The sequence below is a fragment of the Canis lupus genome, chromosome 5 (assembly GCF_048164855.1).
Source record: "Canis lupus baileyi chromosome 5, mCanLup2.hap1, whole genome shotgun sequence".
NCBI lineage: Eukaryota > Metazoa > Chordata > Mammalia > Carnivora > Canidae > Canis > Canis lupus.
In genome coordinates, this window is record NC_132842.1 from 30,830,934 (window position 1) to 30,846,773 (window position 15,840).

At 42.2% G+C, this 15,840-nt stretch overlaps 1 protein-coding gene and 1 long non-coding RNA gene across 8 annotated transcripts in view; one reads left to right on the top strand and one right to left on the bottom strand.

The window, feature by feature from the left end:
• TASOR2 (transcription activation suppressor family member 2) overlaps positions 1-13,866 on the bottom strand; it is a 74,076-nt gene extending 60,210 nt beyond the window's left edge. For 4 of the 7 annotated variants that reach the window (XM_072825917.1, XM_072825923.1, XM_072825920.1 and 1 more), the window contains exon 1: positions 6,197-6,296. In XM_072825917.1, coding sequence (XP_072682018.1) covers positions 6,197-6,201 — 5 coding nt within the window. In that variant the 5' untranslated portion in view covers positions 6,202-6,296. Of the gene's footprint in view, positions 1-6,196; positions 6,297-13,683 lie in introns of those variants that run through there. The other 3 variants (XM_072825921.1, XM_072825916.1, XM_072825922.1) reach the window with 3 other exon arrangements.
• On the top strand, positions 5,671-8,724 carry LOC140633426 (uncharacterized). The gene is made up of 2 exons (XR_012031039.1): positions 5,671-5,995; positions 6,488-8,724. It is a non-coding gene; the product is annotated as an uncharacterized lncRNA (long non-coding RNA).
• Positions 13,867-15,840: the final 1,974 nt, after the last annotated feature.

The window sequence follows — 15,840 nt, forward strand, 5'->3', positions numbered from 1 at the left end:
CTTTTAGAGTACTTGTCATGATTCATAACTATGTATTTATAATTACTCCATTAATTTTAATTCCCTAATAAACCAAGCCCTATGAGGGCAGCCAAATGCAATATAAAATCTGACAAAGAAAACATAAGAAAGGAAATTAAAGGCTTATCTCTCATATGAATATTGATACTAAAATCCTAAAATATATCCACTGGCAAAGAGAATTTCTCAAGATATTCAAATAAACCAGATCAATTCAGATTCATTATAGGACTGTTAAGAATTGGTTCAATAAATAGGATACCCATGAATTTAACTACCTACATTAACAGGTGAAAGTAAAACAGTCACAGAGGGGCTGCTGGAGAGTGGGATGAGGTAGGAGAGCCAAATGTCAGACTGTCAAAATAAAGTTACTATATACCTGTCTATATTATGAAGCCTTATAGTGTGTAAATATTTGTTGCTGCAGAGTATTTTTTAAAATTTATGCATAACTTTTGCCATACTTAATGTAAAACACAAAGATGCTCCCAAATAAAAACTGTTCATTTAAAAACATAGGAAAATATCCTACCACATCAAAAGAAAGCAGAGTAGCCATACTTATATCAGACAAACTAGATTACAAACATAACAAGATGAAAAAGAATATCATAATAATTAAGGAGTCTATCCATCAAGAAGATTTAACTATTATAAATATTTATGTCCCCAACTTGGGAGCACCCAAATGTATCAATATCATTAACAAATATAAAGAAATTCACTGATAATAATACAGTAATAGTGCGGGATTTTAACACCCCACTTACAGTAATGGACAGATCACCTAAGTTGAAAATTGAAAAGCAAACAACAGCTTTGAAACACACTGGGACAGATACATTCAGAACATTTCATGGTAAAGCAACAGAATACACATTCTTCTTGAGTGCACAGGGAACATTCTCCAGAACAGACCACATACTGGGTCATAAATCAGCCCTCAACAAGCACAAAAAGACTGAGATCATACCATTCATATTTTCAGACCACAATGCTATGAAACTTGGAAGTCAATCACGAGAAAATTTGGTAAAGACCATAGATACATGGAGATTAAAGAACATCCTAATAAAGAATGAATGGATTAACCAGCAAATTAAAGAAAAATAATAAAATACATGGAAGAAGATGAAAATATGACAGTCCAAACCTTTGGGATGCAGCAAAGGCAGTTCCCAAGAGGGAAGTCTATTGCAATACAAGCCTACCTCAAGAACCAAGAAAAGTCTCAAATACACAACCTAACGTTACACCTTGAGAAGCTAGAAAAGGAACAGCAAATAAAGCTTAAAGTTGGTAGGCAAAGGGAAATGATAAAGATTTGAGCAGAAATAAATGATATAGAAACAACAACAAAAATAGTAGAACAGATCAACAAAACTTAATAACTGGTTCTTTGAAAGAATTAATAAATTGATAACCCCCTAGCCAGGCTTATCAAAAAGAGAAGAGAAAGGACCCAAATAAAATCATGAATGAAAGGAGAGAGCTCAACCAACACCATAGAAATACAATTTTAAGAAAATATTACGAAAAATTATATGCCAACAAACTGGGCAATCTGGAAGAAATGGACAAATTCCTTGAAACATAAAAACTAATACAGAAAAAAATAGAAAATTTGAACAAACCCATAGCCAGCAAAGAAATTGAATCAATAATAAAAAATTTCCCAACAAACAAAAGTCCCAGGGTGGCTTCCCCAGGGAATTTCATTTTTTTTTTTTTAAAGATTTATTTGTTCATGAGAGACACAGAGAAAGAGGCAGAGAAACAGGCAGAGGGAGAAGCAGGCTCCTCAAGTGGAGCCCGTTGTGGGACTCGATCCCGGTACTCCCGGACCATGCCACACCCTGAGCTGAAGGCAGATGCTCAACCGCTGAGCCACACAGGAGGCCCTCTACCAGACATTTAAAGACAATTTAATACCTTTCTTCTCAAACTGTTCCAAAAAATAGAAATAGAAGGAAAACTTCTAAACTCATTCTACAAAGCCAGCATTACCTTGAGTCCAAAACCAAAGACCCCACTAAAAAGGAAAATTACAGGTCAATATCCCTCATGAACATGGATTCTCAAGATACTAGAAAAATCAAACCTAACAGTACATTTAACAAATTATTCACCACAATCAAGTAAGATTTATTCCTGGGCTGCAGGAGTGGTTCATTATTTGCAAATCATAAAAGAGAGAACAAGAACCTTATGATTCTCTCAAAAGATGCAGAAAAAGCATGACAAAAATACAGCATCCATTCTTGATAAAAACCCTCAACAAAGTAGGTATAGATGGAATATACCTCAACCACATAAAAACCATATAAGAAAGATCCACAGCTAATATTACTCTCAGTAGGAATAAACTGATAGCTTTTCTTCCACAGTCAGAAAGAAGACAGGGATGTCCACATTCACCTTTACTATTTAACACAATACTGGAAATCTTAGGCTTAGCAATCAGACAACAAAAAGGAATAAAAGGCTTCCAAATCGCCAAGGAAGAAGTCAAACTTTCACTATTTGCAGACAACATGATACTCTGTAGAAAAACTGAAAGACTCCATCAAAAAATTGTTAGAACTAATACATGAATTCAGCAAAGTCGCAGGATATAAAATCAATGTACATAAATCTGTTGCATTTCTATACACAAATAATGAAACAGCATAAAGAGAAATAAAGGAATCAATCCCATTTACAATAGTATCAAAAAAAGTCCTAAGTATAAACCTAACCAAAGAGGTAAAAGACATACTCCGAAAACTATAGAACACTTGCAAAAGAAACTGAAGAAGACACAAAGAAACAGGAAAAAATTCCATGCTCATGAATTGGAAAAACAAACTGTTAAAATGTCTATACTACCCAAAGCAACCCACACATCTAACACAATCCCCATCAAAATACCAACAGCATTTTTCAGAACTAGAACAAATAATCCTAAAATCTGTATAGAAACACAAAAGCCTGAATAGCTAAAGTAATCCTGAAAAAGAAAAAGTTAGAGGCATCACAATTCCAGGCATCAAGCTATATTACAAAGCTGTAGTCAGCAAGACAATATAGTACTGGCACAAAAACAGACACACAGATTAATGGAACAGAGCAGAAATGGGCCCAACACTATATGGTCAACAAATCTTTGACAAAGCAGGAAAGAATATCCTATGGAAATAAGACCATCTCTTCAACAACTGGTGTTGGGAAAACTGGACAGCCACATGAAGAATGAAACTGGAACACTTTCTTACACCATACACAAAAATAAATTCAAAATGATTAAAGGCCTAAATATGAGACAGGAAATCATCAAAATCCTAGAGGAGAACACAGACAGCAACCTCTTTGATTTCAGCCGAGGAACTTCTTACTAGACACATCCCTGGAGGCAATAGAAACAAAAGCAAAAATAGACTACTGGGACTTCATCAAGATAAAAAAACTTCTCCACAGCAAAGGAAACAATCATCAAAACTAAAAGGTGGCCTATGGAATGGGAGAAGATATCTGCAAATGATTATTTGATAAAGGGTTAGTATCCAAAATCTCTAAAGAACTTATCAAACTCAATGCCCAGAAACCAAATAATCCAGTTAAGAAATAGGCAGAAGATACGATTAAACACTTTTTGAAAGATGCCATCCAAATGGCCACTAACAGACATGAAAAGATGCTCAATATTACTCATTATCAGGGAAATGCAAATCAAAATCATGATGAGATATGACCTCACACCTGTCAGAACGGCTGAAGTTAACAACACAGGAATCAACAAGTGTTGGTGAGAATGTGGAGAAAGGGGAACCTTCTTACATTGTTGGTGGGAATGCAAACTGGTGCAGCCACTCTGGAAAACAGTATGAAGATTCCTCAAAAAGTTAAAAATAGAACTCCCCTATAATCCATCAACTGCACTACTAGGTATTTACCCAAAGGATACAAAAATACAGGTTCAAAGGGGGCACCCGGACCCCCAATGTTTATAGCAGCATTATCAACAATAGCCAAATTATGGAAAGAGCCCAAGTGTCCATAGACTGATAAACAGATAAAGAAGTTATGGTATATGTATAAAACGGATTTTTACTCAGCCATCAAAAAGAATGAAATCTTGCCATTTGCAATGATGTGGATGAAGCTAGTTTGTACTACGCTAAGCAAAATAAGTCAGAGAAAGAAATACCACATGATTTCACTCATACATGGAATTTAGGAAATAAAACAGATGAACATATAGGAAGAGGGAGACGGGGGAGAGAGAGAGAAGCAAACCATAAGAGGCTCTAAGGATAAAGAACAGAGAGTTGATGGAGGGAGGTAGGTTGGAGTTGGGTGATGGGTATTAAGGACGACACTTGTTACGAAAAGCACCAGGTGTTATATGTAAGTGATGAATCATTAAATTTCTACTCCTGAGACCACTATTATACTATATGTTAAATAGAATTTAAATACAAATTTGGAAAGAAAGAAAGAAGATTTCTATAATAACATTTTTAAAAAGTAACTTACAATAACCTTTTTATGTGAGTTGTGCCTCCAACTCAAGACACAATTCAAATGATTCATTTAACTCTTGATAAAGACTGAGTTAAAATTACTATACAAAAATATAACAAATTTACAATATATGGTATATGCAGAAACATAAAGATAAAAAAAGAAAAATGTCTTAATATAAATTGTTTAGGGGAAAGAAATGCAGATTATAAAAGAGAAATCCACGTATCTATATAAAGTCATTAAGAACAAAAAAGTCATTAAGAACACACACCACAGTTTAAACAATGGTCTTCTTTTGCCTAACACCCATATCACTATCTTTCTTATTTGGTTATCCCCCCACTAACCAGTTTATTAGCTTCAAGAATACAGGGAATTTGTCCTTATCCATGCTGTATCCCCAATGCCTAGAACAGTGCCTAGTACATATTAAGGTTTCAGTAAACATTTATGTAATGAATAAATCACTTTGTTTTCCAGATCATTTCTCTACTCACCTTGATCCACCTTCCCCTGACTTACCTCTAAGTCTTTCTGATTCAGGCTCTTTCCCTTTTTCAGACCTCTGCACATGCTGTTATTTCTGACTGGAATGTTTTCTCCTATTCCGTCCATGACTTAGCTCTCGCTCTTCCTTCAGTAAAATCTAGACATTATTCCCCCCAATAGGCCTCTGATCACCCCACCTAAAGTGTAGGTATGCTCTCTTTAGAACATTCCTTATGATGACATGCAATTATTTACCAATTTACTTTTTTAGGGGTGCATCTTTCCCATCTAAATGTCAGAGCCATAGAGGCACATACTCTGTCTTGTGCACCAAAGTCCCTCAGTGTCCAGCAGAGCTCCTAGTGCCACAGGAAATATTCAATACGAAGTTATCTTTAGGTGGGTCAAGTATAGGCAATTCTTGTTATTATCTTTTCTAACTTTTTATCTTATTTAAAATTTTACATAAGCATAAATAACATCTGGGGGAAAGTAAAGCAACGTTTATTTTTTTGGGGGGGGGGGGTCTCCCATAGCCCTAAGTAGCAGAAAGCTAGGTTTAAGTATAAAGACAAGGCAGAGAAGACAAATAGAAATAACATTTCCCATAAGGCAAAAACAATGGAGATCCATGAAACAAAGCACCTCTGTTAAAAGAAAATACTATAGAATAAGAAAGGCATGATTTTTATGAAATTTTTTAAAAATATGAAAAGGTTTGCCATGTACAGAAGTTTAATGCCCAGATAATCATACACAGGAGGAATAGAAATCAAAGGGCCTTTGCTCTAAGGGCAAAACATGTGTAATCACTGCTCTAGATTTCAAAAGCTGACCTAAAATACTGTAAATCTACACACACACAGGAGAGTTCTAGGAAGTGACGCTGTATCTGCAGCAGTTCGGCGAGCCTTTCCTCACTATCATACTTACAGGATCTGGTGAGGAGTTAGGAGCAAAGGAGCTCGGTAAACCTGTAAGTACCCTCCAACCGTCTCGCGGCCCCACCGAAGCTCCACTCTCTCAAGTCCCCCGAAGGTTAGCACTAGCCTGACCCTTCTCCCGGTCTCCTCTGCACCGGCGCTAAGGCAGGCAGCTCGCTGGCCAGGTGGGGCACCTGACGGCCGCGGGGAGCGGAGCAGAGCTTCGGTGGCGGCCAGCCCCTCCTCCTCCTCACCTCATGGTGCGTGGGGGAGGGGGCTTCACCCCTGCCCAGCCGGCCCGTCGGGCCCCCTCCCGCCCGCAAACGCCAGTGCTGTGGCCGCGGGCAGCACGGGGCGGCACCTTTCAAAAGTCAACGAGGAAGGCAGCCCTCGAGCCGCGCACGCACGGCGGGTGCAGACCCCACACCCCCACCACAGAGCCGGGTAGGGAGGGGGTCACGGGAGCTGCAATCTGGTTCAAAGGCAGGTGGAACAGCCAGACTGCCCTTGGTCTTCCTCTTTCTAGAATATCTGTTATTTTACAGTGAGCCCTCCAAGCTTCAATTTCAAGGATCTTGCCCACGGGATGCTGTATTGATGATGGATGCCAAATCTCAGAGCTTATCCGAAAGCCACATCTATTCACTAGTGATCCCCAATTATTCTTGATCAGTGCCCCTATAAAGCTTTTCCATAACTGTCTATATAAATTCACCAGCTACAGTTTCATGGGCCTTTGTTGCATAATTTACAAAACAAGGTCTACTGAATACGATTTTGAATACTCCATATATCCCCAGGAGATGCTGGTATCAGCAGTTGTGGTCAGGATGGGGGTGCTTGTCCACTAAACCAAGCAGCCCTAACCAAACCTGCCAAAAAGAAAACTGAGGGAGGGGGCATGAAGTATTTGGCCTGACTTAGGGATATCTTTACTTTTGACTCCTGCTTTAATAAAGTTACTGAAGACATCCAACTGCATTTCCTGAACACATCTGCATTTGCTAGAGGAAAATCTGATCAAGAGATCCTAGAGAATCATTACCACCGTTGTTTTGTACGTATATAAAACATACAGGAAAATCTGAACTCACAAAATTCACTTAAATTCATAAAGAGTCATGTAGGTTGATTTTATACTATTTAAAACAGCAAACTCACTTTGGGTATTTAGCATATCTGATAGGGGAGAAACTGCTTTTTTAAAAAACATTTTTTGGAGGATTATATCCATTTTGTAAAATGAGATATACCCATGTACTATGACTCTTTCATTTAACTGTGGCATACTGACTTTTGGATTTAGTATTCGATTTTTGAAGATTGTTTTAGCATCCTCAGAATCCAACTACTTCTTAAAAGAAAATCCTAAGAATAAATTTTTCTCAGGAACAATCGTATTTTTAAAACTGCTTTGGATTCTTTTGATTACGTATGATGAATGAGAAAGTGATCTAATCCACGCCATAACAAAGGTGATTTTTTTTTTTCTTTATTGCTCACACCCCTAGAAATATCCTATCCTGAAAGTCCAGGGCAAAGAACAGGCCTGTTCACTAACAGTGGCTCACAGAGAAGTAGAGGAAAATCGCAGGGGAAAGCAGGTACTTCAACTGGTCAAACTGAATCTCAGAAGCTGGGAGTCTTAAATATTCTAACCACGGAGGGAGCAAGTGTACTGAAAGGTTCTAAGCAGTCTATTTCACCATGCAAAAGAAGGCAGTGAGTCCTTACAAAGAATATAAGCAAGGGATTTAATTCTCCAATTCTCTTGAGTCCTGCACTGGGGTCTCCAAAGGGAGCCTGCTTCTCACCTCTGCCTCTGCTTCTGTCCCTGCCTCTCTCTGGGTCTCTCATGAATAAATATATAAATCTTAAAAAAAAAAAAAAAAAGATATTTTCAGGTAAACAAAAGTGGAAAGAGTTCATTAACAGTCAATCTTTCAACAACAACAACAAAAAAAAGCCATACCAAAGGACATGCTTTGAGCTGAAGGAAAATGGCCCTAGATTGACATTTGACAAGATAAAAGAAGCAATAGAGAAAAGTAGTAAAAATTGTGGGAAATGTAAATAAGCACTGACTGTAAAACACAACAATAATTCTAAACAGACCCCCTTCAGTCCAGTAAGGATATTATTTAAAAACTTAAAACATATGATAACATGTAAGTCATGCAAGGACTGAATGAAGTTAAACTAAGGTTCTTGCACCATCTAAGATGGAATGATAAAGATATTAAATTGGTATTTAAAAAATAACAGGAGAGAAAAGAAATACAGAACATCCAGGACAATCAGAAAGCACAAAATAAGAGTAATTATAGTGAGTATAAATAGGCTATATATCCCAGCTGAAAGCATTAAAACTGCATTAAAAAATGCCAACAGATGCTCTTTAAAAGAGACATCTAAAACATACAAGTGCTTGAGTCTACAGCTATTTCAAAACAGTTTAACAAAAAAAAAAAAAAACAGTTTAACAAATGAACAAAAAAAAAAAATTGTATTAAAGAGAAAATCACAAAGCATAGCTGACAACCTAGAAGATGAATTAACATTACAGAGAGAAGGGAGAAATATTCAATATCAAAACTGAAAAAAGGAGACATATTTACTCATGCTTCACACACTAAAGATAGCAAGAGGGCACTGTTAACTATAAATATTAAAAAATTCAGACAAAAGAGACCTAGAAAAATCTAAGCAATAGGGACGATTTTTTTTTTCAAATTTTAAGTAAATCGTGTAACCACTAAAAAAAAAAATTAATTAAATCACTGGTCAAAAATTTGCCACCAACAAAACTTCAGACTGAATGGTAAATTCTACCACAACTTGTTACTACATGAGAATAAAGTTAAGTTGTATCTATACTTCAAACTATCTACAATTAACAATTCCAAATATACAGACATGAAATGAAAATCTTTAAAATTAACAACTTCTATTCATCAAAAAAATCACGGAGAGAGAGAAAAGGTATTTGTTACCCATTTAACTACCAAAAGATTAGTACTCAGAGTGTGTAAAAAAAAAAACTCCCAGAGTTCAACAATCCAAGAAAAAACAGCAATGGACAAGGTATATGAACAGTTCAAAGAAAAAAAAAAAAAAAGGCCTCGAAATATATGAAAAGATGCCCAAACTCAGAAATAATTATCTGTAAACTGATTTATCAAACTACCAAAACACACAAGTTTAGCAATACATCCCGTTGGGGGAGAGGGGAACTTCAGGAAAAGTCACTGCAGGTGAGCCTGCAAAATCCCAAGGAAAAGGAGTTTGGCAATATTTCTCAAAGTATCAAAGGCACTTAAATTTAAACCAGTAATCACAGCTCTGGAAATTACTAGTACAGAAATACCTGTTCACACTGACAGTTCTACAAAATTACTCTATGGTGCATAGAGTAATTGGTGCTGTTTTCAACAGCAAAAGACCAGAAGCTATCTACTACAGACTAGTTAAACTGGTACAGCCACACAATGTGAAATTGTTTTCTCATGCTGTAGAATGAGCATGCTACCTATAAACTGATTTGTGAAGATTTCCAGGATATACTGATAAATGGAGAAAAAAATATAGCATAGAACAAATCAGATTATAAAAACAAACACTGGGGATAGGAATAGGAAAGAATGATTTTTCTTCATATGGTCTTTACATTTTTTTTAATTGTTTAAATTATTCTAGTAACTTTTTTAGGCAACAGAGTTCATCAACTTGCATGTATAACACATTTAAAAAAATTCATACATATTAATAAAACAAGCACCCGACAGAAAAAGTGGCAAAAACATGACTAAACACTACACAGAAGAAAATGTTTACCTTCTTTTATGTAATTGCAGAAATGGAGTTTAGAGCCACAGTAACATTTCATTTCCACCAGACCAGCAAAAATTAAAAACCTGGACAATGCCATACATAGAAAGAATGGGATGCAACGGGAGGTTTCATTCAAAATTAGTGGAGTATAAATCAGAACTACCATTTGGGAAGAGCTGGCCATTATCTAATGAAATCCTAATGGATCCAGCAATTTCATTACTAGTATGCGCAAGCAAAATATTGTATATATGCACTTGAGGATGAACAAGAACATTTATGGCAGCACTAATTATAATAGCCCCAAGTTGGAAATAACCAGTATGTTAATAAAGAATAAAACGGATAAGAATATAACCCATTTATAACATATTCTTATAGCAGACCATTATACTTCCATGAAAACAAAGGACTTAGAGCAGTAATTCCCAAAGTGGTGATGGTGCTTGGGTGGGTTTTTCTATCCTATACTGAAATGTGTCATCATTTGGGAGATCTACAGAACTCAGAGCACTAGTGTCTACCGCATGACCAATGTGTGGATGAAAGACCCCTTCAAAATGCAAGACAGACCAATGTGTTTTCATGTCACAGAGTTTGAGAAGTTCACTGACATAGCTTCAAGTTTTACACTGCAGCTAACCTTTAAAGAAATTGTTAATTATATTTTTCTTTGATGTCCATCAAATTCTATCTTAAAAGGTTATTAAAACATTCCTCCCTTTTCTAAACACACAGTGGAGTCTGGATTTTCTTCATATACTTTCAACCATAACAATATATTGCAACAGACTGAATGCAGAAGCAACCATGAAACTAAGTTGTTAAAGATATTTGAGAAAATGTAATGCCACTAGTCATTAATTTTTTTTGGAAAATAGTTTTTCAGGAAAATGTTATTTATATTAGGATGTGACAAGTTTATTATTATTTTTTAGAGGCACCAAGAGATGCCATATCTACTACATTTAAGACCAATTAGTAGTAATACCTAATGATACAATCCACATAAACAAAAAATCTTTAGGGTCCCACTAATTTTTAAAATCACAAAAGGGAAAAAAAAAAATTTTTTTTAAATCACAAAAGGAATCCTGAGACCAAAAAGTTTCTGAACTGCTGAACTAAAGGCACATGCTTCAACAATAATGAATCTCAAAAACATAATGTTTAAGTAACTAAAAAAAGTAAACAAAGAGATCAATTAAAAAAATATATATGTAAGTGATACAACTCCAGAGAAAGGCAAGGGAATAATTAACACAAAATTCAGGATGACAATGGTGATGGAGGTGGCAATACATTGCTTCTGGGGAGAGGTACACACTAAAGCTTCTAAGGCACTTAAATGTACTTTTAAACCAGGTACCCAGGGATCCCTGGGTGGCGCAGCAGTTTGGCGCCTGCCTTTGGCCCAGGGCGCGATCCTGGAGACCCGGGATCAAATCCCACGTCGGGCTCCCGGTGCACAGAGCCTGTTCTCCCTCTGCCTGTGTCTCTGCCTCTCTCTCTCTCTGTGTGACTATCATAAATAAATAAAAATAAAAAAAAAATCTTAAACCAGGTACCCAGATATACTTTAAACACAACAACACAATACATATAAGTGGTATACTTCACAAAAAAAAATTTAATATAAGAAACAAAGAAAACATACCTACTCTCCTAGAAGGAAAAACTCAAAAGAATGTCTCTTCTCAAATTAATCTATAAATTCAATGCAATCACAAACAATATCCCAACATGATTTTCTATAAGAACTTGGAAAGATGGTTCTAAACGTCTGGAAGAAAAATGCAAAAAATGCCCAAAGCTTTTTTCAAAAGAAAGTACCAGGATATATCACAAAGCTACAATAATTAAAACGGTGTGGTAATAGGCAAATGGGTGAAAATTCAGAACCCAATTAAAAAAAGGGGGGGGGGGATATGACCCAGCCAAAATGTTTTACTTTTTTTATCACCCAAGGAAGATAAAAATTAAAATGAGAAGCTATTTTCAATTATTAGAAAATTAGTAAGATGTTAGGGAAATACTGTCACCATCCAGTGCTGGCTAGCAGGGAGATAAAGCTTGCTTTCTCAGAGTGGATATTAAAAGAGTATGATATTGGAGGGCAATTTAACAGCGTTATTACCCAGCATCCTCATAGAGAATCAAGTCTACAGAAATACTGAAGGGAAAACCTGAAAATAAATATCCAGCAAAAGGAAAGGCTGATTTGATAAAGACCCCATACCGACTTAATCATACTAAGCAGGTATCATACTGCATTCATTAGACACTGTCTCCTCAGCCAAGCTTTTAGGCACTCTGGGGGTTCATTTAAGCAACTATGGAGTTACAGGAGAGGCTTTTTATTTTTATTTTTATTTTTTTTTTTTTATTTATGATAGTCACAGAGAGAGAGAGAGAGAGACAGAGGCAGAGACACAGGCGGAGGGAGAAGCAGGCTCCATGCACCGGGAGCCTGATGTGGGATTCGATCCCGGGTCTCCAGGATCGCGCCCTGGGCCAAAGGCAGGCGCCAAACCGCTGCGCCACCCAGGGATCCCCAGGAGAGGCTTTTTAAAGAGAACAGTTGCATCAGGGCCAATATCCTGAAAACCCAAAATTTCAAACACTCCTTTGTCTTAATTATGCACACTCGGTCACTCCTCACTTCTATTCAGCGTGGGTTAGTTATCTACTGGGTGAACATGCGGCCAAGCCATCTCCAGTTCTGGAAGGCCGTCTTTCAACAGACCGTCCAAGAATATCTGCTTCCTTATAAAACTCCCGGGCAGGCTTGCTACCAACCTCGGATCCTATCAATTCCCACTAGGACACGCCCCCCCTCCCTTCTTTGCTTCTTCAGGAACACAGTGCATGCGCCACACTTAAGTGGACAGTGGCCTCACCACTCTAACCTCACCTCACAAGGGAAACAGAGGGTAAGACAGGTGTATTACGTTTCGGGATTTCCAACGGACAAGCGAAACTAGAGGATTTTCAAGGTGTCCTCCACAAGCGCTGGGGTTGGCCCGCCACGTCCGCCCCACCTGCTGCTCGGGGCCGCCCGGGCCGACGTCACCGCCACACCCCGTGTGCACGACCCTCCCGGCGGCAGACCCCTTCCCCCGAGAGAGACGGAAGCCTGGAAAGGGGGCGCAACAGCTCGCCCGAAGCGCAGGAGCGCGGCGCGAACCGAGGAGCCACCGCGGCGTGCGCGGGGAGGAGGCCGCGCTCCCGACTCCGCGGCTCGGCCCCCGCGAGTCACACACGGACTCGCACAATCAAGTCGGGGGCCGAGCGTCAGCGACTCTGCGAACGGCCGACCCAGGTCAGCAGCAGGATGGCGACGGCGAAAGCGAGTCAGAACCCCCCGCCCCGCAGCCCCGGGGCCGAGCGGGAGCCACACGCATCATCCTAGAGGAGCCCACAGCATCCCCGGGAACCGAAGCAAGGCGCGGCCCTCCGGCAGGGAGCCCCCCGCAGGGAGCCCCGGCAGGGAAGGGCCCCCCCCAGCAGACAAGCCCCCGGGAGGGAGGGCCCCCCGGCAGGGAACCCCGGAGGGCAGGCTCCCGGCAGACAGGCCCCAGGAGGGAGGGCCCCCCGGCAAGGAAGCCCCAGCAGGGAACTCCCAGCAAGCAAGGCCCCCGGCACAAGGCCCCCGGCACGGAGCCCCCCGGGTCAGCAAGGCCCTTCCCAGCAGACAAGCCCCCGGCAGGGAGCCCCGCCCCCAGCACACAGCGCCCGGCAGGGAGCCCCCGCCCGCACCCCGCACAGCTCGGCCGCGCCGCGCCGCAGTCTCAGAGGCGGGGGCTCCTCCTTACCCCTCCCCGGGCCCAGCGCACGCGCACACACGCGCACACACGCGCACACACGCGCACACACGCGCACACACGCGCTCACACACACACGCGCTTACCGGTGTCGCGTGCGGCCGCCGCCCCCGAGGCTCTGAGGCTCGCCCTCAGCTTCTTCCCCATGCCGGTGGGTGTGGGCTTCGGCACAAGGCGCCTCCTCCTCTACCGCGGCCGGTCTCCGCCCCGGTCGCCCGCCGCCGCCCGGCACGGACCCCACGACGGGAGCCCTCCGCGCGCCCTCACGACCCCCGCCCCCGGGGCCGCCGCGGGCACGCCCGGCGCGCTCGGCACGGGCGTCTCAGGGGCGCGCGGGACCCTGTCGGCCCCGGAGCCCGCAGCGCCGGCAGCGCCGCCCGGGGGGCGCCCAGGCTCCCAGGCCGCAGGCTCCGCCGCGCTCGTCAGCCACGCGTCGCGCTTTCTCCTCAGGCTCATAGGAAGGAAGGCTTCCCCAGACGCGCCGCGGCCGGAGCGGACATGTCGAGGAGCTCAGCGACGGCGACGGGAAACCGGAAGTGAAACCCCGGTCTCAGGGAAGGACCGGGGGGCGGGGGGCTGGGGAGGAAAAAAAAAAGAGAAAGTGAAAACTGAACCGTGGCGCACGGCGGGAGCCAATCACGGAGGAGAGGCCGATGCGCACGCGCGGACTGTGGGCCGCGTCCACGCGGCGCTAGCCTCCCCCGTAGGCGCAGGCGCGAGTCTACAGCGCGCCCTGGGATTGGAGGACGGACTCTGCGTGCGCAGCTGGGGGCGGGGCGAAGCGGAGCCTGGTGTCTCCAGGGTTGGTGCGTGGCCGGATGCGGAAGTCGTGCAGGAGCAGACGTCCGGCCGCCATGATGGTTCTGCGTGGGTTCCAGCAGCCGGCTCACAGGGGGCAGTGGTTTGTCCCCTGACGGTGCGGTGCTGACGCTTGTCTCGCCCCAAAGTGACATGCATGAAATCTTGTAATTTAGTAAACGTCAAAGCCTTAAAAAAAACTTTAGCAGAGTGTTAACCTTAAGAACAGAACTGCCAGTAGCTTTACCAGAGTTGTTTATCATAAAGAGGGACTGTAGTTCAAGACCTGCAAGCTAATCAGAACCTCCGGCAAGCCCCAATTTAAAAAGGGGCGAAGGAGTAAGTTTTATAGAGCAAAGGAGTAAGTTGGAAAAGGTGGTTGTGACAACTCCCTGGAGGAGAGCCTCAGGGTTGTGGTGGCTTCTCATTGGCCGGCTTGTTGTAGCACCTTCTCATTGGCTGGCTTTTGGCACCTTCTCATTGGCTGGCTTTTGGCACCTTCTCATTGGCTGGCTTGTTGTAGCACCTTCTCATTGGTTGGCTTGTTGTAGCACCTTCTCATTGGCTGGCTTTTGGCACCTTCTCATTGGCTGGCTTGTTGTAGCACCTTCTCATTGGCTGGCTTCTGGCACCTTCTCATTGGCTGACTTGTTGTAGCACCTTCTCATTGGCCGGCTTGTTGTGGCACCTTCTCATTGGCTGGTTTGTGGCACTTTATTGGCTGGTTTGTTGTAGCACCTTCTCATTGGCCGGCTTGTTGCGGCACCTTCTCATTGGCCGGCTTGTTGCGGCACCTGCTCATTGGCTGGGTTGTTGTAGCACCTTCTCATTGGCCGGCTTGTGGCGCCTTATTGGCTGGCTTGTTGTAGCACCTTCTCATTGGCTGGCTTTTGACACCTTCTCATTGGCTGGCTTGTTGTAGCACCTTCTCATTGGCTGGCTTTTGACACCTTCTCATTGGCTGGCTTGTTGTAGCACCTTCTCATTGGCTGGCTTGTGGCAACTTCTCATTGGCTGACTTGTTGTAGCACCCTCTCATTGGCTGGCTTGTGGCACCTACTCATTGGCCGGCTTGTTGTGGCACCTTCTCTTTGGCCGGCTTGTAGCACCTTCTCATTGGCCGGCTTGTGGCACCTTCTCATTGGCCGGCTTGTTGTGGCACCTTCTATTGGCTGGCTTGTAGCACCTTCTCATTGGTTGCCTTGTGGCACTTTATTAGCTGGTTTGTTGCGGCGCCTTCTCATTGGCTGGCTTGTGGCACCTTCTCATTGGCTGACTTGTTGTAGCACCCTCTCATTGGCTGGCTTGTGGTACCTACTCATTGGCTGCCTTGTGGCACTTTATTGGCTGGTTTGTTGCGGCACCTTCTCATTGGCTGGCTTGTGGCACCTTCTCATTGGCTGGCTTGTTGTAGCACCTTCTCATTGGCCGGCTTGTGGTACCTT